General features: G+C 41.2%; 2 protein-coding genes across 5 annotated transcripts in view; one reads left to right on the top strand and one right to left on the bottom strand.

Moving 5' to 3' along the window:
• LOC102217279 (serine/threonine-protein phosphatase 2B catalytic subunit gamma isoform-like) overlaps nucleotides 1-6,846 on the top strand; it is a 36,001-nt gene extending 29,155 nt beyond the window's left edge. For 2 of the 3 annotated variants that reach the window (XM_005806596.2, XM_005806595.2), the window contains one exon: nucleotides 839-6,846. In XM_005806596.2, the coding sequence (XP_005806653.1) occupies nucleotides 839-999 (161 nt within the window). In that variant the 3' untranslated portion in view covers nucleotides 1,000-6,846. The remainder of the gene's footprint in view (nucleotides 1-838) is intronic. The other variant, XM_023343178.1, reaches the window with a different exon arrangement.
• On the bottom strand, nucleotides 6,683-24,001 carry LOC102220277 (zinc metalloproteinase-disintegrin-like brevilysin H2a). 2 transcript variants are annotated; one of them, XM_005806607.3, is made up of 22 exons: nucleotides 23,845-24,001; nucleotides 20,510-20,598; nucleotides 20,307-20,383; nucleotides 19,970-20,048; nucleotides 19,762-19,838; nucleotides 18,725-18,908; nucleotides 18,515-18,577; nucleotides 17,829-17,900; nucleotides 17,463-17,632; nucleotides 16,286-16,367; nucleotides 14,905-15,038; nucleotides 13,886-14,063; nucleotides 12,074-12,163; nucleotides 11,080-11,275; nucleotides 10,882-10,987; nucleotides 10,415-10,571; nucleotides 10,246-10,326; nucleotides 9,777-9,870; nucleotides 9,595-9,700; nucleotides 9,426-9,519; nucleotides 9,259-9,348; nucleotides 6,683-7,329 (listed from the first exon to the last, which is right to left on the bottom strand). In XM_005806607.3, exons 1-22 carry the CDS (start codon nucleotides 23,900-23,902, stop codon nucleotides 7,297-7,299), a joined length of 2,310 nt encoding a protein of 769 aa, XP_005806664.2. In that variant the 5' UTR covers nucleotides 23,903-24,001; the 3' UTR covers nucleotides 6,683-7,296. The 2 variants fall into 2 exon arrangements, with proteins under 2 accessions (XP_005806664.2, XP_023198945.1); XM_023343177.1 differs by lacking the exon at nucleotides 23,845-24,001 and having other exon boundaries at nucleotides 20,510-20,674.
• Nucleotides 24,002-25,601: the final 1,600 nt, after the last annotated feature.

Raw genomic sequence — 25,601 nt, 5'->3', positions numbered from 1 at the left:
GTTGCAGCTTCTCGTTTCAAACTGCTCAGCCACGTAGCTTGAGTTACCCTTCTTGTAGATTTAGCTTTCTGTTCCTGTCCTTGGTGTTTGGGTTCAGTCTTGCCCCCAGTCTTAAAATCAACAGAGACATGTACTCAAAAAAAAAAACGTTTTGTTTTCACCTTTCACCACATTTTCAAAAGAAATATATCTTTGGTATGTTGACTATTATTGAAAACTCCTGGAACATATTTCTTGAATAAATCTGTTGTGTTTATTTATTTAATATTAATTAATGTTAACTGGAGTACTCTGTATGGTGCAGGGACCAGAATTGACCCTTAGCAGTCTTGCCAGTTAACTCAAATTAAGGAAGACGGCTGAGACTGTGGAATTATATTAGTCTGAAGAATGAGTTAAACCAAATAGGTCGCCATCACAGATATTATCAAGACTATTTTGAAGGACTTAGTTGAGCTTTTGTTTCCTTAAGTTTAGCACTTCACATGTGAAAAGTTTGTCTGAAGATTTCCTCTCTGGTTTGCTTTCCATTTGCACATGTTCTCTGGTTTCCTCGGCTGTCTTGGGACATGACCGTAAGTTTACGATACGTGGAGTGTTTTGTTGTTGTGGTTTGTCCCAACTGGTGTTTGAACTTTAGTAGTCTTTTTTTTTTACCCGTGCATGTGTTGTGTTCACAGATCCCATGTACTGCGCTAGGCAGAGGCCGTGTTTCGTCCTTTGTTTTCCTGAGATCCGCTTTTAGTTGAGCCTCTCAATACAAGATACGGTGCGCTTAAAGGCTTTCTAACTTCTCTTCACGTTCAATTTTTATTTCCCCCCCCCGTCTGTTCTCCAGCCATTCAAGGTTTCTCTCCCACGAGGAAGATTCGCAACTTCGAAGAGGCCCGAGGCCTGGACAGGATAAACGAGAGGATGCCGCCGCGCAAAGACGGCCAGCAGCCGGACGGGACGGCCGTGAACGCCAACGCCCCCAGCAAGAACGGCACCGACGGATAGAGGGAGGCGCAGGACCTCCCGTATCCTCACAGAACCCATACCGCCCCACTCCCAGCTCCCAAAACAAGCTCTGTGTGCGTCTCTGTCCGTCCGTCTGTCTGTCAGTCTGTCTCCGCTGCTGAAACTGTCTGTCCACCTTTTGCTCACGTGGAGCACAGAGTCGGCAGCTTCAGTGGATAAAATCTGGTGGAGCCCATAGTGCTGGGAAAAGAACAAAGAGAAGAAGAAGACAAAAAACCGCGACATACTGAATGATGAGCCTGCCGGGGCAGTCTGATCTTATTTATTGCAGTTTATATATATTGGATTTATTTAATAGCGAGTAATGGTTGAAGACAGTTGTGTAAATGTAAACTGACACTGAACTCATGTGAAACAATTTTTTTTCTTTTTAAAGGGAGAATCAACCAGAGCTCTTGTTATGTAGGCGTTTCAGCCACTTCAAGTTAGCTTTTTTAATTATTGTTATGCATTTTTAATAAGGGAAAAGTACAAATACTGTCCTGCACAGCCTCTTTGGACTCCGGTTCCGGTCCGTACGGAGCGGTGTTTCGTTTTTGTGATTCACTTGACTGATGGTCAACTTGATCTTCTCTGTGTAGTTATTGATCAGTCAGAAATTCAAAAGTTCTGATCTTTAATCCGATCACTGAATGCACCATGCTCACCAGTTTGTTGTACTGTTATTATTTAAAGTGGAAGTCGTTACAAAGTTCACACCAGCACAGTTTAGTCTGCTTTAATCAAACTCCAACTCGTTTCTTTTAGAAAGTCCGGTTGGTTTGGGGAGGTGTGGACGCATAGACGGACGTACATGTAGACCAGAAAAGCGAACTCTGGTCCTCCTGCAGACCTCGACCTCGGTTCGGTTTGAGTGAACTCTGGTGCTGTTCGAATGCATATGTGAATGTCAAGCGGACAGCAGACTGCTCCAGAAGTAGAAAGTAAAATGCAGGGCATTCTGGGAAAATACAACCAAAACAAAAATGGAGGCGCGTGGTCTGTTGCCAAAGACGAAAGAGAAATCCTAAAACCGCTACAATCTGACACCACTTTTATTTTGTTTACATTTTGTGAAGAAGGAAGTTGTGCTCGGTGTGTTCTTTAGAGATTTTTGTGTCGTTTCAGAGGCTCTTGGTGCAGCAACACCGCAGGCAAGGATGTAGAAAGTTTACTGAAAGGTTTAGATGGTTTGATAAGGTGCAGTGTGAAAGCGAATCGATGAAAATGCAACAAATGTGACTTTGGTTGATCAGGTGTGAAAACACTCCAGGTTTTTGGAAGCTGTCCTAAAGGAGACGAGTCTGTTCTTCATTCAGGCTGGAGGAGAGCGAGAGAGAGCAATACTTGGAGCAGACAACAGGAAGGCTGAATGGTACACATTTTGGGCTTTCAACCTCTGCAGTGAGAAGACTCTACATTCTACAAAATAGACTCCATGATCAACTGCAGTAACTGAACTAATGCTAAAGCTAGATGTTAAAGATGTTTTAAATCTTTAACCCTGTACAACTCCACATTGTTTTAAAATATTAGGAATATTACTCTTAACATCACACCTGTTCCTAACATAAGACTGCCATAAGGAGGTCGGGTGGGGGAAAAAAAAGTTATATGATGGTTCTTTAGGAGAAATTGGAGTCTGTGACAATCAGAAGGCTTGAAGCTTCAGAAACTGACCACAGAATTTGAATACGGTATTGAAAGTCTGTCATTTGAATGTAATTTTAATGTAAATGATCGTTCAATACTCTGAGACTGAAATCCTCCTTTGTCTTTTTCCCAAAGACGGTTTCTGTGTGTATCCATATGAACAGGTTCAGGCGTTGCTGTTCAGGAACGACGTTTATATGAAGGATGTGTCGGTAAAATAAAACAAAGTACCCTCACTTTGTGCAATCACAGTTGCCATCGGGTACATACGCTGTTGCCTTGATGGCAGCTAGAAGCATCATTGGTTCTCAGGCAACATGCTTCCTGCTCTGGTCACACTAGCTGCCTTTCCGTTACCAAGGCGCGCAAAACTTTGTCGAGGTTCCCCTAATGTCGGAACAAACACAATTTCGCAATTGTTGTGTTTTTATTCACTAAGAAACGCAATTAAAATGCCGCATGACTAAATTAATTAACGCAATGAGTCATTTAGAAACATGCCGTGTCACGATCTTCCAACGACTTCCTGCCGTCATCTTCTTTGCGGTTTGCAACGTCCGGTTGTTAATGTGACCCATGACGCAGAAAATGTGCTTAAATTTGAGTTTTGTAAAATAAACCAATTTTCAATTCAGCCAACCCCCCCGCCGCCCTCCTCCACGTCATCCTAGCACCAAAACTCTTGATAGAAAAACTTTTTTTTTTCTCGAAATTACTATGTGCTTAATAAATGAAGCAAATTTATTTTCGAAGCGTCAAATTGCGCAATAACATGGTCAGTGGAGACGCAGCTACTGTTGGATCGAAGACTTGAATATCAAGTTTAAGAGAACCGGCTTCTGTAAAAAAACAAAAAAAGGACAATAACTTTATTTTCTCACACAAAAAGGAGATATTTATGGAGTGCTGTGGACACTGGCAACCCTTCTCCACAAGAACTGCTTCGTTTGGAACCGTGTTCGACTCAGTTTGACTCTCGCAGTTTCATTTGAAGATTCTAAAAACAGAACTGGGGCGTGCCCAGCTTTTGTTTCACTGTTCTCATGTTGATTATACAGGTTGACGATTCCTTTTTGGCTCATAGCCGTGAACACGGCACAAGAAGAAGAAGATTGGAAACGCCAAGCGGCTTTGACGACGCCGTACCCAGACACAATGGACTGAGTCACTCTGCTCAGCGAGGACGCTGCTACAAAAGGAAGCGCCTCCGCACTGCAGGCCTAACCGTACTTTCCTCATCTCAAGCAGGGCTGACTCAGAGATGTAGTATTTTTAAAAGACTCGCCGTCCCCTCTAACTCTGTGGGGCCATCGACACCTGCTGAGACACCCGGTGTGTGTGGGCGTGTGTGTGTGTGTGTGTGTGTTTTCCCTTTTTCTCAGTGATCTAACTCTCTTCAGGCACTCGTCTGTTCACAGTCACTCCCAGCCCTTTAAAACCCGTTTTTTGAAACTGGTGCTCCGACACACCTGGCTGTAACTGCATTGGATTTATTTTTTTTTAACAAGGTAGGTGCAAATAAGCTTTAAGATTCGGTATTGTCCGGTAAATTGACGGCTTCTTTTTTTAAACGAGTACAAAAACGAGGGGCAGCATCCGCAGGGTTTTCACGCAGTCTTCTTTTTTTTGGAATTTGGTCAGAAGAAGTACGGAAAAAGAAAACTTTATCCAAACGTCCATCCTTCTGTCCATCATGGTGTCCTTCGTTCCTAGTTTCTTTCCATTCTTTCTTCCTTGTCTGTCCTTTTTGTGTCCTACCTAGCTTTTGCTCCTTCCATCCTGGTGTCCTCATCTCTGACCTTTGACCCTTCTTTGTCTTTCCTTTTTGCGTCCTTCCCTTTTGACTTCCTTGTCTTTCCTTCCTTTATTTCCTGTTTCTCTCCCTCATTCTGTTCGTCCTTTAACTCTTCCTTCCTTGCTCTCTTGTCATTCATTTGTTCCTGCTATGCCTAACCTTGTCTTTCATTGTTTCCTTGTTTCTCACGTTCTTTTCTTCCACCCTTCTATCTCTATTTTTTCCTATTTTTTACTCCTTGTTACCTTCCACCATTCTGGGCTTTTCTTCCTTGCCCTTCTTTTGCTTTCTTTCCCTTTGTCTTTCCTTCGTTTCTTCAATTCTTCCTGCTTTGTTGTCATTCTTTCTATCCTTTCTTCCTCCTTTAAACCCTTCAACTTCTTTTGTGTCCTTCCTTCCTACCTGTCAGTCTCTGGTATTTGCAGGTTTCATAAAAATATATATTTTTGAAAAACTTGCCATAAATTGACAGGGAATGTTTTAATTTCAGTTAGAAAACTGAAATGGATGTAGAAAAGTGTTTTTATTTTTTCTTCTTCTACACATAAAGTGTGTGGGACTCCTGTGTATGCGGGGAAGCTTGTGGTCACACAAGACTTCGACCTTGAGTTACTTGTTGAACATGTTACGTTTTGCAGTGCGGCTCGATAGATTTCTGGACTTCTCCCAGGAAATGAAGTATTTTCTTTTTGGTTTACATTCATATCTGTGATGTTGGAAATTGTTTTTAAGGCTTTCCAGGGTGAGCCATACAGTGTACTGACTCCTGTCAGATCTTAAACATATCTTTAAGAATGTTTTGAAAAAAAAAAAAATCTTATGTTAGCTGTAATAAAGGGTCGAGAATTATATCGTATATGTCATGCAAGGCCATGAATTTGTTTATGTACATGTATCTTTTGGGGGGGAAATAAAACAAATTCTAAACATTGATTTGACTGACTGTGGTAATGTTGTTATCACAGCTGTTTTTCCTCTCTGTTGTAGCATCACATTCATTCTCCCTCATCTAATGTATCCAAGTGTCCGTCCTCAGTACATGTCCAAACCTGAACTGTCCCTCTGATTTACAACCTCTCTCATTTCGGTCACTCCCACCAACAATCTTGACATCTTCGACTCTTCCGCCCTGTCTTTGTATCGGTACCACTGTTTCCTGACCGAAGATCATAGCAGGTTATGCTAATATTTCCGCCACTTTGTTTAAAAACATAATATTTTAGACACAGGATTGGTTTCAGAAAAGTTTTCATCCACCTGAATCCGCAAACGTTTAAAACGCCCCTGACGTTGTTTTAAACATGCCAAACCCATAGGGGGCAGTATGGGTTTAAACCTACAACAGCCAATCCTATTGCCTGAAAAAAAATCATGACTTCCTGTTAGAAATTAATTACAGTGCCGGGTTGATCTGTGTGGACAGATGTATAGCTTGAACTACTTTTAAATTGCGTCTTAGAATATGAAGTTAATAAACTACAAGACCATGTCTATTGGGAATCATGTCAAAGGAGGTATGTTGATATATTGCATTATTTGTTGCAGACTGTAATTAGAGGGACCCTAAGATCTGTTTTCCTATTTACACACACACAAAACCAGTTTTCTCAAATTTCCACTTTGGTTGGAGTTTTCATGTGGATGAAAAGCCAGAATGAAAGAAAAAGAAAAAAACTAATTTGGTTTCCCAGACACCTGTCTGCGTCTGTGGGGGTGTGTGGGTGTGTGTGTGTGTGTGTGGGGGGGATTTTACTGTACATTCTTATTTTGAAAGCAGGAATTAATCTCTGCACTCAAAACGTCTGCTAACGTTCATATATTCTCCATGCCCTCTCAAATTTCTGTGTTCACGTTGATTTTCCTTGGTCCACCTGTATAGTTTTTCAACATTTCCATTTCCTTTGGAGTGGCTCTCAGGCAGAGTTGAAAAGAAAAAACACATCTGCTGTATTTTAAATGGTTGTCTTGAAAGGAGTTTTTCTGTCTATTTAGATTTAATGCTGAAAACTGTATTCTCAGGTCATAGGTACCTTCTACAAAGTCCCCTAACTCCGCCGGGGTTATGACCTCCTATGGAGCACAAGACTACAACATAAAAAAAGCACATGACGGTTTGTTTTTCATTGTATTTGAGTTTTAACGTTTACAGTCGCATGAAATGCTGCTTGTATCACCATTTTTGCTATTTTAACACAGTTTGATTATGAAACAAAAGTCAAATAATTACAAACTGCATCAGGTACCGTGAGCTCAGTTTGCCAACGTTTTGATTTATTCTCCTGGAAATGAAGTTAAACCACCAGCAGACATTTGATGATTTGTCGACTCTGATGTAAACACGAGCTAAGAAACAACTTTACGACGCCGCCGCCGCTTGCACATTACACTGACGATGTAAATAAAATATAAATATAAACACATATTTCACAGTTTCTTATGAACAAAGACATGGCTTGATATGGAACATGAAATGCAAACATGCAGTAACTGCGGTCCAACGTGTCGCTTTCAAACGGGCCGGTTCCACAGGAGTCACAGAGAAACAAAGCCTGCAGCTAAAAGCAGGTCTGTTTCAACAATGTTATAAAATAATATACATTAATTACAGTCAGGGCCAGTTTAATGTACAGTACAAAAATGGGCCATAAGAAAACAGAAGTGAATCCCTGTGAAATCCATAGTAGGGTGCCACACAAGTTCAGTTTGTACTTCCTGTTGGGGTTCAGGTGTACTTCCTGTTGGTGTTGATGAAAACAGGACTCTGTCCCTGTGGCCTGCCAGCTGCCTCTAGTTGAAGACCAGAGGGAAGGTCTCCCCTGCTGCACTAACACTTGGCGCCAGGCTGCACATCAGACCTTTGGGGGAGGTACGGGTCTCAGAGCCTGGGATAAACAAACAAAAAAAAGGTTAATTCATAACATGTAAATATACATATAGATAGATAGTGATTATATTTATGCTTTGATTGAAGAAAACGACCATTTATGCCTTTATATGAACTGAACATGATTCTCTGGGGGTTGGGTGGCAGGCCCCTCTAGCCCCCCCTTGTGGTTGCCACTGCTGGGTCACTGTTACATGGGCATTACGTTTGGCTTTTTTGTTTTAACTCTGAGCCTGTTTTATGTTGTGTCATGTTGTCTGTTATTAAAGTGATTTATTGATTCTACAAGTCTTGACAGTAATGAGGTTTGCTGACAATGAACTAAAACAAAGCTAACAAATTATTTTACATGGGTAGAAATCGTTGCTCCCATAGGGCTGGGCTAGTTTGGATGACTTCCATCTCAGTTAATGAATAAAATAGTAATTTTTAAAGAGGCATCATCCTCAGCAACTACCAGTTCTCTCAATTTACACTTTAGTTGGATTTTTTTCTTTTTTGGTTTTCAGCATTACAAACATTTCTTTGGCTTTAGCTGATTATTTATTTATTTGCAATGTGTTACTTGTTGCCAGACTATTGACAGCACAGACAGGGAGGGGGAAAAAAGCCAGAAATGTGAGATTTGCACCACCTGCTAGTTATGACTGTTAATGAGAACCAGTGTTGTGTTTATGTCTGTTTGTGCTGCCCTCTGCTGGTCAGTTTTGATTTTCACCAGTTTTTCCCATTTCTAAACAAAGCTGTTAGTGTTGTTACTGGCGAGAATATTACATGTATAATTGACATTTTAGTTAGTTCTTTTTCCATTTTGACATGACACCACCTGTCAATCAATCCAGTGGGTTTGTTAGTAACTGACCAATCAGAGGTCGCAATTTGTTCTGAAGCGAAACACCTGGAGGAACCGAACCTCCCACGAAGTTGAGCGCTGCGGTCACCAAGATTTGGTGAAAAAATAATTCGGAAAAAATGGTTAAACGTAGTCAGTGGAGAATATGCAATTACGACACGCTTTATCTAGAGAATTTCGCCCACAGAATATTTTATTTGATTTCTAAAACAAAGGCCGACCACATGAGCGACAGACTACCACAGTACCGATCAGCGGCCACGTGCCCGTCTGCATGAAGGTAACTGCATATAAATCACCCTCTTTTTTTATTATCATTTCTTCATATATGTTGAATGGTTACATCGAAAATTAATGCATAAAACTCGATTCCAAACAACGTGTGCTGTGGCTACAAACGTATCGTTTCTTTGTAAAACACACGTGATCAATTTATTATGTCCGGGTCGACCCTGAACGTCCCTTCACATTCATTAATTGCACGAGCTTATTTACCGTCAGACCTCTTGGGCTTTGACAAATTTCTCCGTAGTTTTCCCACAAACAACCCTAATGTTTATTTTATTTATTTTTTTAGCCTGCCATCTTTGCCTTAATGTTAACTGATAAGGCAAAAATGCCTCACCACGTGACTCTGCTAACAGTGAGCTTCACTATCTCCACCATTATAACTGTTTGTTTATTGGAGGTTCGCTCTACCTGAGGTATACTTCCGCGTGGGCGGAGCGATCTTGCCGTGGCGTGTTGTCAGTACGGTGGCGTACTAGGGCCATCGTAGATTAATTTAAAAAAATAAAGAAGCAAATTTCGACCAATAATTCAGAAATTTTTAGATTGATCTCAGAAATTTTTGAAATTTTCCAAGTTTAATTTTGATCTCAAAATTTGAGCTCCGCAAATTTTTTGACTTTTCAAACTTAGAAATTCCACCAATTTTTTCTAGAAATTTTCAGAAAATAAAAATGTCACAAAATTTCAGATTCTTTGAAAAAAAAAAAAAAAAAGTACTACTTTTCTTTCCCATCTACAATGGCCTTAATACACCATGGCAGCTGTCCCAGGCAAAGTGTTTACCTGGCGCGCAGCGCTGTAGTTCTGGCTCGGGGGTTTGGGTCGGTTCCCTGCTGGAGGTGGAGGAGGCGGAGCTCCTTTGGGTTTCGGTGCCTAAAATTCGAGCCATATAGTTAGTAATATATTGAGTAGCTGATGTACAGTCCTGCGTCACGATGCCGTGGCGTTACCTGTCTGAGTGGGCTGGGCTGACTGATGGTGTATTCCTGGGTGACGTGAGGCGCAGAGCTGCTCACTGCTGCGGCTTTTCTCTGCGTCTGTGAACTGTCGGGAAGGAATCCGGTCATCACCACCATGAACAGCAACAATAAAACCGTCTGTGGGGTGAATGTCGCTTACACTGGCAAGGTTGGACTGCGTTTCTTCCTACACATGAACCCCACGACCCCCAAAAACAGGCCGAGGACCACCAGAATGACAGCCAGGGAGATGGCGATGTTTGCCCCTGCAGGAATGAATCAGACATGAGCTTATCTGAATCCAGAATTTGTGCTGATGAAACACCTGGAGACGGTTCTGACCGGTGGACAGAGAAGTGAAAGCATCATCCTTTGCTCCGCAGTTAGGAGGCAACCAGCCGGGCAGGCACTGACACTCACTCCTGTGATTGCACACCTGAAGAGAACACACACGTTGGACCACACACACATTGGACAATGAACAGACACTATACTATTTCACTCCAAAGTCCCTAAACCAGTGATGCCCAAAGTGGGTCCTGGAGGGCCGGCATCCTGCACGTTCTAGTTCTCTCCCTGGTGGTACCAACAACCTCCTCAGCATGTCAATGTTCTCCTAACGCCTCTAATGAGCCATCATTGGATCCAGGTACGTTAAACCAGGGAGAGAACTAAAACACGCAAGAGGAAATTGGACCTCTGAGAAGACAGAAACTGACGGCTCCAGCTCGGTGCAGGTTGCAGAATGTTTGTCGCTGCAATCTGAACACAGATACTGTTCAGGAAAACTGCCGTGTTGGCGCGTACTCACAGCGTTGCCGGGGCATTTCGCCGAGCAGTTTGTGTTTCTGTACGCACTCTCGACATTCATGCACTGGTTCTGGCTGCACACCTTGAAACACACGGACACACACTTTGAAGCTGCTGCGCTCACAGGACGGTAAATCTAAAAACTTGGAAAAAGAATGAAAAACGAGTACCTTTCCCTCTCCACACACGGTGCCTTCATCCACCTGCCCGTAGTCTTTGGTGTAGTCGGAAAAGAACGCCGCCTTGCAGGTACCTATTGAGACCATTTGGCCGTAGATTGGGTTCACATTGCCGCCCTGGCAGAAGAGCTTCCCACACAAAACATCTCTGCACAGAAAAGAAGAGGCTCATGGGTACGTCTGTCCCAGAACGGGAAATATCTCAACAAATTAGAGATGCACCAATCAGACTTGGTAGTCGACTCCAGTTTTCAGATGCCTTTGAGGTTTCATTTTGATTCTGTAATAGGGCCAGGGAAGATTTCTGCTAAAAAACTAAACTGAACAGCAGGTTGTTTCAGGCCTGCCAGTAACCAGTCCGAGCCAACAACTGTGTCTACTGTCAGTTACTGGTGGTTTGTTTGGTGCATCACTAGAGTTGGGGATAATAATAATATAAGGACTGTTCGGAGACTTACTGTTTTTGGCAGGGAACAAAGTTGGTGTCGGAGAGGCGTCTGCAGAAAGCATAGTAAACTCCTCTGGTGTTGTAGTTGTAGCAGGATGAAGGAGCCTCATCGGCGTCTGGACAGACGAGAATCAAACCGTTTCACAGCCGATCACGTCGTCGTCGTTCTTCTCACTTTTGAACATCGCCCGAAAGCAGAGCCGCTTACCGTTGCCGTAGACCTTCTTGCACTGCGCTGCCCTCTGTGGACACTGACCGTTGTAGCAGTAGCCCAGGCCCTTATCGCACGGGAGCCCGTTCACAGTGAACACGTCCTCGGGACAGGTGGCGCTCTTCCCGTCGCAGTACTCCGCCAGGTCGCAGTCGTCCTGCTTCCTGCGGCACTCGATGGAGCGAGGCTGGATCTGCGTGGAGCAAACCCCGTTAGGGCAAAACACGACGCGAACGTCTCTGGTGCCGACGGTGGATTTAAAGCATCTAAGCTTTTGCTGGACGCAGAGCTGTATGTTTTGTGATGCAAGTCTTATCAAAATGAAGAATAATGGTGCAGCAAGCATCTTGAAATGCCTTCTATATTTCAAATCTGATGGTTCCAATGCGTGGGTCATTTCTAATCAGGGAAATATTTTTTCTATATAGATTTGAAAAAGTTGTGGCTACAGTTTTTCACCACTCCATTACTCAGATTGTCTTTGTCTCGTATTGGAATTTGTTTTATGATCTAAAACAGGAATGTCAAACTTATTTTCAGCCATATCCAGATCATGAATGTCTTCGAAAGGCTGGTTGTGGCAGAGCTTATTGGTGAAGTCCATCAATAACCTGCTAAAATATCAGTAAATAGCTTTCTCTGCCTTCAATAAGTACTTAAAATGAAATATTGAACATTTTTCTTACATTTGACAGTATACAGATGAAAATGTTTTGATTTGACTGATAAAAGAACTGCTATCCTGAAGGTTGAGGGCCACATATGTAGTTATGGCAAGTTGGATTGAGTTTGACATGTGATCTGCAGCATTTAAGCGTGACACAAAGCAAAATTCCCCCCCAAGAAAAGTACTTTTTCATTTAAAAAAAGTTATAACTCAAAAAGTCCACAAGAGGGCGGTAGTGCGCCGAATAATTGTGTTGCTGATGTCCGTGGGAGCGTTGCTGTTACTGGGCTGTTAGGCTGAGAGGTGATGAATGATGTCACTCACCTTGCAGTTGTCGCAGCACTCGCCTTCAGCGCATTGTGACCCTGCGGTCAGGGTGCAGCTGGTGGCGTTGCAGCATGGGTTGGTGCACTCCTGTAAATAGTAACGTGTTTAACCTCAAGCGTTGGAGAGTCTCTCACATGTGAAATGTTGCATTAAACCCCGTCACATTCTCAGTGTTGTATTTTGCAACGTTTGTAGCTTTTTTTTTTTTGTGGCGTTACATCACGGCGAGCGATTAGGGGAACGTTCAGTCGTGGCGAAGTTGATCTTTTTTTCACTCCAGTCGTGACCAGAACAAAGGTAACGCTGGGGACGAATCTCGCTGAAATCTCTCTGTCCAGTCAGAGTCGCTTAAAACCTGGCTTTATGTTGGCAGTGTTAGCTTCTGCTCTGCATGCTGCTCCATCAGTGCTGCTCCAACCGACCGCAGCCATGTGTAATTCTGAGGTATGCTGCACATGCAGCCAGTGAATACCAGCAGAGCTGACAACAGGTCCAAGCAGAACTCTGAAAGGAATGTTCTGCTTTGTGAAACCGACTGTGTGGCGTTGCAGGAAACCTTAACGCGATGCGGTAAAGACTTTCAGCAGCCTTAAAATGACTGAAGGGGAGTTCTGAGGAGTTAAATATAGCAGTAAATAAGAGTCTAGTGAGTAGTGCAAATTAGAAGATGTAAAGACCAAACAGTGATGAGGAGAAAAACAAGCAGTATGAGAGTTAGGCGCCCAGCAGAGTGCTGCTGTCTGTTTCCTAGAATCACCTGCTTGTTTACAGCTTTAAAACAGAAACATGTCTTGGTTTGTCAGGAAGATTCCAGATCACGAAACTTCGACAACAAGCGGAACCTGTCAGATTGATTAACGGCCCAACGTTGTTTTTAAATGCAGAATGGAGACAAATCTGTGCCGCTGGATCAAATCTATAAAGCTGTGACGAGTTTCAGTCTGTTTTTGACGTACACATGGAATACATATATTAAATTTAAGACTTTTTCCTTTAAAAAAAAAAAACACGATGAACTCAACAATGGAATTGGTCATTTTTCTGTCACAAGGTTTTTCCTTTAATCTGTCAATCACTGGGGACTGCAGGTCCTAATTTTCAATTTATTAAATATTATTTTATTTGTTTCAATTAAAAGTTCAGTTTTTGTGCAGCTTGTCTGAGCCCTGAACATGCAGAATGTTCCTAAACGTCAGTGTTCATGTCTTGTAACATTTGTTCGTTTGAATTGAGGTCTGTACTGCTGCTCCCTTCAGCAGGTTTTCTTCCAGGAATTTTCTGTAGCTTCAGGCCACAGATAATTTCTAAGCTTCATGTCCTGGACTGTTGTGTCTTAAGCAATGAATGCGTCACGACACGCCTACAGAAGACCCACGTTGTTCTTTCCTGTTGCAATGCAACAATAATGAAGTCTGATATATATATATATATATATATATATATATATATATATATATATATATATATATATATATATATTTTTTTTTTTTTTTTTTTTAAAGAATGACTGAGTCATGTCTACATTAACCAAAGGCTTCATTTTCTGTCTTTGAATGAATTTGTATTTAATTTGCATTAACACATTTCTTGTTCGGTTTAAGCGAGTGGTTTTGCTCTGCTGGCAGAGGTTTTGGATTTGAATATATTTCTTAATGCATTCAAAAAAAAGTTCCGTAATGAAATTTAAATCTATTTTCAAAAATTCCCCCGTCTTATTTGGAAGTCAGCCTTTCAAGGAAATGATGGCTACACTAAAATCAAAAATGTCCTCTTGTGAAAAATATTAAATAAAGGGCTATTGTTATGTACCTGCACAGAGCCACAGTCGCACTGCTCTCCCTTCTCCAAAAATCCGTTCCCACAGACCCCTGGAGCCACGATCCTGGTGAAGTCTGGCTTGTCGAACAAGCAGCTGGGGTTGCGGCTGGTCAGGTACCTCTCATAGTTGGCGAAGCTGCAGCTACTGAACGTGCGTGGAATATTATAGCTGCCAGGAACAAACAAAGTTTTTGGGGTTTTTTTTTTTTAGCTCCAAAATAAGACACCACAGACCTCAAGATTGACTGGAAAAAATTAGAACATGGATTAAAAAAAAACCAACAATCCAGAAATAATTAAAAATGTTTGATAAATAAAATATAAAGAGACTTAATTTGGATTTATAGTTGTGCACAGGGTTTACAAAACAATGGGCTTAGCACTCATCCCTGAGGGATCCCAGTTCTGAGCTGCAGAGTGGGCCAGGAGACCTACAGCTTTCTGGTTCTTCAGGATCTGGTGGCGGTTAGGCCTGGTCTTCTGATCCCAGAGCTTCATGATGACATATGATGTTAAACATCTCTTATCAAAGTGTGGCTCCGTTACTACTAGTTTACTTTTACAGTGCTGATTATTTCATTAGTAATTATAATGTGCCGCAAGATATTAAAACAGCAGTATACTTCTGGTCTGACACTTGTCTCCCTGAGTGCTACGGCCAAGACGCATCTACTGTTACTTTAGTAGATGTGTATAAAGTCACATCTACTTTAAGTTGGTGCTGCAGTATTAGCCTGTTAAAGCTGCAGCACTCTGACCTTTTCTTTACAGCCCTGTCACCAGACCAGGAAAGAAATGTTCCAATCTCCAGTTATATTATAGTTTACACATCAGCAAATCCTCTCTTCTCCATTTTGTTGCTTATTTTTCCCTCACAACACACACACACACACCCACACACACGCGCACAGTGAGAGAACTGTACGTAAACAAGGCGATCTTTGACAGAATCGGTGTCTGACCTACTTTAACAAACACACCCTTTGAGGCAGCTGGCCACCTTTCCTTACCTGAGCGCTGCGGCCATGATGCAGCTGTCCCCAGAACAAGAGCAGCCACTGGAGTCGTCGTGATTCATGCCCAGGTTGTGGCCCATCTCGTGGGCCAGAGTCGCTCCCACTGCAATGGCTCGGTCGGTGTGATCCTAAAGACGAACAGAGACGCAGCTGAGCTCAGAACCTGCAATCTAACTTCAACCAAGAACCGCCAAGACTTTGGGGTTGGAAGGCCTCGTTGCCATCGTCCAAATCTTTAGCTCCCTCTGCTGCTTCTGGATTTGATTCCACTTGAAAATGTTAGTATTCTCTTGGTAACACTCAGGAGATGGTGAATAGGGCATCATGTACTGTGTAGGACAACAGAAAATTTGCATGCTCACATTCAGGTCGTGTGTTTTTCACGTTTCCATTTAGCCACTTTAAGAATGATGGCAATTTCTTTTTATGATGGCTGCCATTTTTGAGACTTTACCCATAAAATGTTACCCATTTTCATGACTTGGGTGAACTTTATGCCTCACATGTTTTTGACTACAGTAACCGGTAAGTATTACCGGAAAGTATGTGCCAAAACTGGAACTGAAGACTTTGCAAGGAGATGAAGATGTGACAGTCACCTTAATGGTTAGCATTAGCTTCCCCTGATTTTTAATTTTTTTTATTTTTTATGCAAGTAGCATTATAGCATTAGTGCAATAAATATTCTTGTTTAGAAAACTGGTGCTCAGTGAACCTAAATTTGTGGTAATCTGGCAATAACTACTGCATATTTAATGCAAACATTTGTTCTCGGCACATCTGTGGTGGCCATTTTGAAAAATGGTCCCAAGAAAAATTAAACACAAGATCAAGAAAATATATATTTGCTACGGTTCAAAACATGTAGGCTGTGTTTTGACACCAAACACATTTATCAAATTGACAATTTTAGAGAAAAAAAAAAAAAAATTTTCCATGACAATCCTGGTGATCATCTCGAAATTTTAAGTCACTGTTAGGAAAAAAAAAAGCAAGCCCCAGGAAACATCTGTGACAAGTTAGGTTCTTGTATCTGGATGTGAAAGATTTTGCTGAAATATTAACCAAACAACAATAGAGTAGTTTGGTTTCAAATCAAATCATCAATTGAATTATTTAGTCAGGACTAAAGTGCTGGAGAAAACTATTTGAGAATTCATATTACTGAGTTGGCAAGCATTTTTATATCAAAAATACAACATTTTTGCAGAGTCATGATATTTCATTCTTTTCCAACCGTCGCAGCAGCACAGCCTCAATAATCTGGAAACAATTTAGATCCAAATGATCCGTAGGGCTGACTTGGAGCTGTGTCTGTTTTGCCCTTCAGCCGTTCCAGGAAAACAAACAGCTAGCGCAGTTAGCTCCAGCTCACCTGTACCACCCCGACCGAGTGGTCACCGCACAGAGTCCCGATGTAAGCCAGACCCACGGTGGCTCCTTCAAAGTCGATCCCGCTGAAAGACACAATGAGGCTTTCCATCACGGCTGCATTTCATCTTCGTTTGAAAAAATGCAAACATCTACAGGAAATATGAAATAATTCTGTGTTTTGTACTTTTTGTACTCATTTGGATAGATAAACCTGTCAGCTTCACCGATGGATGATTTGGTTGTGAAATTTCATGCTCATTGTTTGGCTGCCACCTGGCTTACAGTTTCTGATATTATTGCACGGTTCATCCATATAACATAACATAACTGCACTGAAGTAAATGTGTTATGATGGATTCTGTTTTTTTTCTTGGACATACCTTCAATGTGTTTTCAGAAATTCTCTGATGTGATTATGACGCCGCTGCTGTTTTGCAGCAGACCTTGGCATAGTGATGAAACGCGTTGCACAAGAGACGTGTGGAAACTAAAAACATCTAGCACATTCAGATCTGTTCAGATTGTGGTTTTCTAAAGTTGAACCTTCAAGCGCATCTTAATAAAACAGAATATAATTTAAAAAGGTCATTTATTGCAGTAGCCGTGTTCCCTGCCTCAGGTGTAGCAAGTATATATAAAAAAATGCATGGATTTAAGTCAATATTTTTTTATTTCTGTTAGTTTTGATGATTATTATTTAGAACTAATGAAAACCCAAAAAGTAGTAGTATGTAGACTTCAACATGGTAATAAACAGAAAATTTTAACCATCAAAATGAACAGAAATAAAAGCTAAAAAACCATTGCTGCATTTCCATTGACCTTACCATTGAGCAAAGTGGAATTATGAATATAAATTCACTTAATGGAAACACACCAATTTTGAAATAAATCATGTTATTTGGTTAAAAAGCTTTTGTGTTGGGGTGACGTGGCTTTCCAGCAAAATTGTTGCAAAATTGCAGCTCATGTTTGCGTAGTGAATCTATAAAATACACGAGTTTAGCTGTTTGAGTTACTGAAAACACTGAACATTTTGGTCGTCCTGATTTGATAATACACCCGTCTTCATGCAACGTCCTTTCTGTTGCACAACGCATGCACAGTTAGAAAGGGAAGTTACTCCACTTAAGGTGACTAGAGACAGAATGACTTGTACTCTTAGAAGTTAGTCAGACCTGATGAGGTGTGCATTGTCGTGTTTTATCCGTTTCACCAGCTCGGAGTTTCTCCAGGCCTTGAAAGCATCCAGGTTGGCGTTAGCAGGGTTGGTCACAGAGATCAGGTCGTTGTTGGACCAGACCTCCAGACCCACCAGACCGATAAACGTCTTCAGGGGTTTGTATCCCTGCAGGTCATCACAACAACAACAGCAACAAAAGTGAACTATTCAGTTTCCCATTCAACAAGCCCTACAGAGGTTTTCCAATATAACGAAAGACAAATTATTAAAACCAGTAGCCTGGATGATGTAAGCTGCCTGCTGAGCCATAAAATGATTCGTTGTGGAATTTGCCCAGGAAAGAGCAGCAGCCCTGACTCACCATGTTGACAAAGTTGACGATTTCAAATATCCTCTGTCTCAGCTTGGTCAGATCTCTGTTCATCTTTATGTACTGAAACAATATTTGGTTGCATAAGAAAAAAAAGTTACATCCCGTTTCCCAGCAGCTGATTCACAATGAGACACATTATGAGAGGCAGCCGTAGTTTAGACCCAGTTCAGACTGTGTGTGTGTGTGACTTCAAAAACTGTTTCAGCAAACTGCCTGACAGAAAACATTGAATGACGATGCTAATTAACAGAGCTGCTATTTAAAACAGTGAAGGAGGGATTGTAAAGCTCTTTTAAAAAAGTCAAGATTTAAAAAATCCTGATATGAAGTCCAGAATCAGAATTAGTGAAGGCATTTTGCAGAGTCAGCAGATATGTTTGGAACTCTGTTTCATTTTAGTTTTGAGAGAATACAAACTGGCAAACTTGTAAAAACAGAAGGAGAGGTACAAATTACTAATAGTGCAGTCTTTTTTTTTTTTTTTTGCTAATGATGCATTTATATTTAATATATTTTCTCTACTTTGTCTGAAAGTATGCCAGAATCTTCAACTGCATGTACTTTTTCATATATATATAGTACACCAAATATTGTATGAATGAATGGTTTAATCATTTTCAAATAACCTACTAGATGCGTAATATCACAATGAAATGTAAGATGGAAATTCTTACCGCTCGATTATCAGCTACAAGAACGAGTTCAATGTATTTCTCCTGCAGTAGAACAGGAACACCCTGAAACAGTCAAACACATTTCAGTTTTCCCCTAGAGCTTTACGTCACCGTAGTTATTTCTATGACGTTTTCTGACGGTATCCCCGCCACCCAAAGTCACATTTAACCTCCGACACCGAGACCAAGCCGTAAAGGTGCACCACCAACCCCAGATCTGGAGCGGCTCCGGCTTGTTGGCGGCTCCATGTCGTCCTCCCAGGAGGTGTTTGTAACGCCACACACCGCAGGCGTCAAGTTCCCGTCGTTTACGGTCGTCACAGCGTGGTCGGCCTCGTCGCCGCCAGAGAGAGGCTCAATCAGGTACCGCTGGTCAGACGTCCTGAAGTAACCCCTGAACCCAGGAGTTAATCTCTTTTGAGAGCCAGTGAAACAGTCACTACACCACAAAGCAAATGAAGGGAAGAAGCTGGCTAACCAGGCTAACTGTGTTAGCATCTTTAGCTTTTGTGTCCAACTATTTTCTAATTCTGTACAATATGACACAGAGTTTTCTGGCTGGGATAGAAAAACTTTTTTTATTTTCCATTTCAAATTCTCCCATGCCATGAATTAGTTTGTGTGTAGGCAGCATTGAAGATAGCTAAGTCAGGTCAAGCTAGCTCAGTTTTGAAAAAATAATCGTCACTTAAATAGGCAGAATTTTGCTGTGTTTGGTTTTTCTTAATTTTTAGTTCTTGTCTACCTGAAGCTGTTCATGTCTTCAATAGGGAGAAATATGTGACTGTATTAACATAGTGTTAATAATATACTCAACCCTTTTGTTTTTATTTGCATGCCCAAATCCACCAATTAATGAGAAAGAACTTAATGACCTTTGACAGTAAAAAAAAAATGTAATCAGTCTTTTCAAAGCATAAACTCCTTCCTCACTGTTTTATCCTTTGAGAGATGTCCGTCTCATTTCCTAGAATTAAACTAATTTTAGATACAAATCTACCAGATATATGCTTCACACAAAATGAAATGAAAGAATACACCCAAGTAATTTCTAATATTGTTTGTGTGAGTGGTGTTTTGCTGTATTTAACCCAGACTGATTTATATTGCTGCGATACAAGCTTTGGACACAGCTATAAAATTGAACATGAAATAATGTAGCTGTTCAGCTGAAAGCGTCCACTTTATCTACACTAAATCAGCATTTCACACACACAACATGATGAATAGATATGTGTGACCCCTACCTTAGTCCCTCACATGTACTGATGCTAGCAGATGACTCGCTGTCATTCACAACCTTCCCATGGTAATAACAGTGATCCTGACCCAGACAGAATATTAACAGGGATAAATGTAAATCATCAATGGCAATTTCTTTTAAATTTCATTTTCCAAATACCTATACATCTAAAATTATGCACACAGAGCTCAAACTCGCTTAAAAACACTTACAACATCATGTGGGCTAGTGGTGACCCGGGTTCCATCTTCTTGGTAGTAGGTTTCTGTGTAGTTACGGGTTAGTAACTCACTGATGATGAGAAAAATAACATCATATGTGTCATCTTTGTTCTATTTAAGGAAGTGAAATAGTTCCTTTTTATGAAATTTAAGAAATACTTTCTTAAATTTGACCTTGATTCTGAGGAGATGTGATGTTAAGAAAGTCATGAAGAAAAACTTACACAACTGTGTGTGTGGTTTTTTTTTTTTAACCACAGACACACACACACACGTGCACGCCACACACAAAGATTTACACACCCACGCCAGGGAAGTGAGAACATACTTGTTTTTCTCAAGTTGTAATTGAATGTCTCTTCCTCCAACAGTCATTGCATATTTAATCGTCTCTGGTCTGAGGGACTGAAGGGGGTAGAGAAAGGAAAATTATGCTTTCTGTTTATTTTTGTCATTCTCAAATCCACACTCAGAACTTGTAAAAGTATACCAAAGAATCAGTCTACATGAAATTAAAGTAGGAAGATCTACCTCTGTGCTTCTTTTCCTTACTGCATGAAGTCTGACAGGTCGAACCACCTCATAGTCTTTCCCCACCTCAAAGGTTGGGTTGTGGCTTTCTGTGAACACACAAAAGGAGACAGCAGGTGGATATCCAATATCCAAATCTCTTCCCACCATAGATTAGGTTCTCCTCAAGCCATCAAAAGTAAATCAAGAACTCTAAGCCTCGTAAAAGAACATCAGAAGTGTAAGGCAGCCGAACACTGTGATGTTTCAAATATCATACAGGATTGGGTTCCTGATCCTTACTGTACGATTGTGACCGCACCAATTCATTCAGTCCAATGTCAGGAAGCTTTCTTGCGAAAGACACTGAATTACAGTAGTTGCATTTTTGTACAACCTGGATTAGTTGTAGCAGCTTCGTGGTGGCAGTCATAATCCCATTTGTTTGCAATACCGATCTACCCCACTCTATCATAAATGATAAATCTTTCATCGTCCGTGGTGACCTCGCCAAGACTCGTCAACAATCCTCCATGCAGGAGTCATTTTTGCCAACAATACACATCGTCCAACATCCTGGGAGTGTAAACAGAAGTCTTCATTTAGAAATGCTTATACTACTTGAAGTAGATACACTAATTTCTAACATTTCGTTGACTGAGCCACCCCTACAACTTCTTGCCTCTAATGCTTTACACTGCTAAATGCGTTATCAATCCCTGTCCAATACATTACAACATAATCTGTTATGTTGTAAATGTTTCCACAAGACTGTATTGAACGAGGACAAACTCTGTCCTGGATTTCTCATAAATTGTTCGTTAAAGTTGCACAGTTTGAACAGGAAAGACATCTGCGTTTGTGGCCTCGCTGACGTAGAGCCTCTAGCCCAGGGTTTGACTGTAAGCACTTCAGTTTTCTAACACCGACAGTGATTCACAAAGAGCTGTAACTTTAACTTGGCTTAAACTATGCTTCTGTTGAAACTGGTAAAGCAATACTTGGGGAAGTGATCAGAAGGCCAACCTAGCTCATAAAAACCATAGAAAATTGGACGAAATGACACATAAATCTTGGTTTTTGTTCTGTTACTAAACCAGAAAAAACCCGATATAATAAGGGAGGAAGATATTTTTAAAGATAAAATTATTCAAAATTCCTCAACATTTATTTGTAATGGCCAAGCTGGGTTTTTTTTTGTCTTGTTTTGGATCTCCATCCAAACAAAACATTTATCACGAAAACAGTCACACCCACACACACTATTTAAATAACACATAGCATATCGACTCATGAATGTACAATTATAACACACCATAGGGTAGAATAATTAAACAGGGCTCTGTTTTTAAAGAGCTCTAGCATTTCTTACATGTTTCACGTTTTCATTCCTTTAAAATGAACAGTCTTTTGTTCAGCAATGCTGTTGCATTTTGGAAGAGTAAAACAACAAGCCTTTGTATTAAAATTTTAAATTAAAGTGTGGCTAAGTAAAAGTTGATAATATAAAACATTTAGTATCTTACAAGATTTTTAAAAAAGCATACAAGTAATTTCAACCTCATTTTTTAACCGAGGGTCAGTCTAAAGCTTAGTGCATACTGATATTTGTGTATAAGGAATAATTCAGTGCAACACTCAATGCCCTATTTTGAACTAATTGTAGTTTGGTCAGATGTTTTCCTGTAACACTGGACCACACCACAGGGCAGTACTGCAAGTGACACAAGATACTGTGATAAATGTAAAATTGATGTTTTTGAGTTCTACATCATGTTATAATGTTATTCCCACATGAAAAACAAAGCAGGAGTGCTGCCTTGATTCGTTCGTGGATGTTTGAGAAATCCTTTAATCTCTCATGGCAACCGTTCTTGCTCACAGAAGGTGCCGCCTATTTATCCAACCATTCAGCTGCGCAAAACACCTGGGTGGACCTTGTTCCGCCTTCTAGGCCGAGACTCCTCCTTTTTTCCAGGAGCAGCTCCTCCACATAGCTACAAGCCGCCTCAGTTACCACCTCCCCTGCAGCTTCCCCACTCAGCTCCTTCAGACTAGTCAGCAGCAATTAGCAAACACCCAGTGGAACTTTGCATCACCTGATCTCATTAAACGAGCTACTTCTCTGTTCAACGCGGGTAAAAACGTTCTTAAAGGGTTAATACAGGAGCCATGTTGTGATGACTTCCTGAAGGCAGAGTTTCTGAAAGATCAGGAGTTTTTAAAGAGACAGAGGTTCAATTTCAAGGCGTTAAATTACAAAGTTAAATTTCTTTAAAGAAATTTTACTTTGATATATGCAGCATTTTTTACATACTTACTTGATTATGCTATAAAATGGCACTATTGGCTTGTAAATTGCATAATACTTCCCCTTTAAGGATTTGAGGGATTCATGTTATGGGCATATCATGTATCGCTCCAGTCTGCTGTCCATAGTGACTCCTCCCAGAAGTCTGATTTCTTCTACCTGAGTATTGGCTGTTCCTTTTATGAACAGGTCTAGTTTTGACTGAATTTCTCATTTCTAATTTAATCCACATCTTATACTTTTGGTTTTAGACATAGGCATAATATTTGGATCAAATTTACTGTTTACCTCTAAGCCTGCTGTGGTAAGAGCTTGCTATATTTGATCAGGCGTAGTGTGTGCAGGAAGTTCTTTTGAAGATGATGTAGTGTTTCTATTTTGTCTATCTAGTTCCGAAAATTTTGAAAGGAAATTAGTTTTGTTCCTGTGACGTATCAATGATGTTAATTCACAAGAGACCAGAGCAAACTCTTCAGTGTTACCGGCAGTGGAAACGCACTCTGCCACAGAAACCAGGAAACTCCTGGTCCAGATTCCATACTTCCTACCAGAGCGGAGCAGCTTTAATATTAGTCACTAACGTCCTCTGTGTCACGGTTACCTGAGGACCTGCTAGCACCTGGGAGGGCAGAGGCTTTATTGTCACACAAAGTCTGCCGCCGCAGCGTTTCATTGCTGTGTGTTTACTACGTTCGGCTTAGTTATTGGATAGCAACACACGCTAAAACCCAACAACTGCTGTTAGGTTTCAATATGCGGTAGGCAGTATCTCACCTCAAGGAACAGAGTCTCTCTCTGTCTGCTTGAGTAATTATTACTTAATCTCATGCCCTGAAACTCCTCTGGATCTTGTCTAATAGTACAAACGTATGAACTGACTCAGATAGTTATCACTGCCTTTGATTCTTGTCAGATCATTTGTCTCCTCAAGACCTTTACAGCACAACTTGTCTGTCTGGATCAGAAAGCTGCATTCTGAAAGGCAAGGCTTTAGTTATTAATTAGTCCCGCTGCTGAATAGAGGTAACAGTATCCAGTCACTTACCTGAGGGCCTGAGCGAGGCGTTCAGGAAGACGAGCAACAATAGGAGAGTCCGTGTCATTGTTTCAGTCCAAACTGCTGCTGATCTTTGCTCTGATCAGGCTTTATGTGGTCTACCTGCATGTTGCGCTGCTTGCCCTGGTAAGGCCACTCCTCCTGGACCTTCGGGACTTGTCACAGACTCCTTACTGACAAGAACGCCACCCCCCCAAGCGACCGGCCTGAACACGCCCCTGACTCCGGGCAAGGATTCAGAAAGGAAACAACTTGAGCGTTGTGGGCGGATTCAAACTTCCAGTCAGCTGTCTTTCACACCAAAGATCTTTGGATTTTAGTCGGTATGACTTACTGACATTAATCACAAATCGCTTTTTTCCTTTTTTTTTTCTCTGCTTCTTCCTATTTTTGGTTTCTACTGAGGTCATAAATAAGAAGTCTGTCTCGCTTCATGTTGTGACTGTGACTCAGCCGTTTTATTTACTTAATATGGTCATTTCCACACATTATTTTTCTCAATGTCATCAGCACATCGGTGATGTATGCAGCAGATACTTGAAGTGGGCTCAGTCTGCTGCAGTTAGACGCTTCTTCCTTCTTTCTGGGTCGGACCCTCACCCACTGAACACATGCCTGGAGTCACAGCAAAGACAAATTGTCTGAAGACAATACGGCTAATGTGCGTCCTCTCTCTCTGCTGCTGACTGGGACGTTTCAGGACACAGGATGTATTATGTGCGGCACTGTAAGGTCTCTACAGCAGAAGAGTGTCAGTCTTCTTTTTGATCTTCAACAAGCCATATAAAGCAAACTTCCTCCTCCTGGTTTCTGCTCGGTGACCTAGTCTTAGTTGTGTAAATGTTAGCAACGTTCAGGAAACTAAACTGTTGACACTCAAGTTAAGCAAGTCACTGATGAAAGTGTTGAATGATGGTCATTGAGCAACATCCAGACACTGTAAAATGCTTCTGTTTGTTTATAAATCACTGAACGGCTTAGCACCACAATACATTAAAGATCTGCTGTTGTCGTATCAACCTTCCAGAACCTCCCAGGTCTTCTGGTTCTGGTTCTACTCTGCATCCTCAGAACCAAACATGGAGAAGCAACATTCAGCTTCTATGCACCACAAATCTCGAACAAACTTCCAGAAAAACACTGAGTTTAAGTTGTCTTTCTTTCAGGATTTTATCTTTATTTTTCCTTTTTTTTTTTAACATACCGTTTTTTAGTTCTGTCTGAAGAGGAGCAACCTAGAGCATGATGCTGCCACCACCATGATTTCTGTAGTTGGTGCTCTTTTGTATGCTTGTAACTTCCCGAAGGATTGGTGTGGTCATGTCTCCACCAACCCTGGCATGAAGGGGACAGTCCCCACCAATATTTCCTGAGCCTGTTTTTCTTTATGTGCCTGCATCTATGTAACTCGGCAGCAGCTGCATGTTTAATTCAAAGCATTAACAGCCAGATAATGCTTTCTAGTCCAATCCACTAGATCGCCGCTCAGTGATCTAGTGGATTGGACTAGATCCACTAGACTCACTGTGCGCGCGGTGCCAGTGCGCCACATGCAGCTATTGCTTTGCATTGAGTCAGGAATATCAGTGGTCAGGGAAATGACACAATCAAGCAAAGAGTCTGAGAAGGGGACGCAAAGTTTTGATATTGTCAACACTAAGATAGCAAGACAACAAGGTCCAAAGGGATCACATTTCACAGGTCAGTAAAAAGCTTTAATTAAAAAATATATATCAAGAAAGTGG

Source organism: Xiphophorus maculatus, chromosome 12 (genome assembly GCF_002775205.1).
Source record: "Xiphophorus maculatus strain JP 163 A chromosome 12, X_maculatus-5.0-male, whole genome shotgun sequence".
In the NCBI taxonomy this organism is placed as follows: domain Eukaryota; kingdom Metazoa; phylum Chordata; class Actinopteri; order Cyprinodontiformes; family Poeciliidae; genus Xiphophorus; species Xiphophorus maculatus.
Note: the sequence above shows the minus strand (reverse complement) of the source record. Positions and strands in the feature narration are given on the sequence as shown.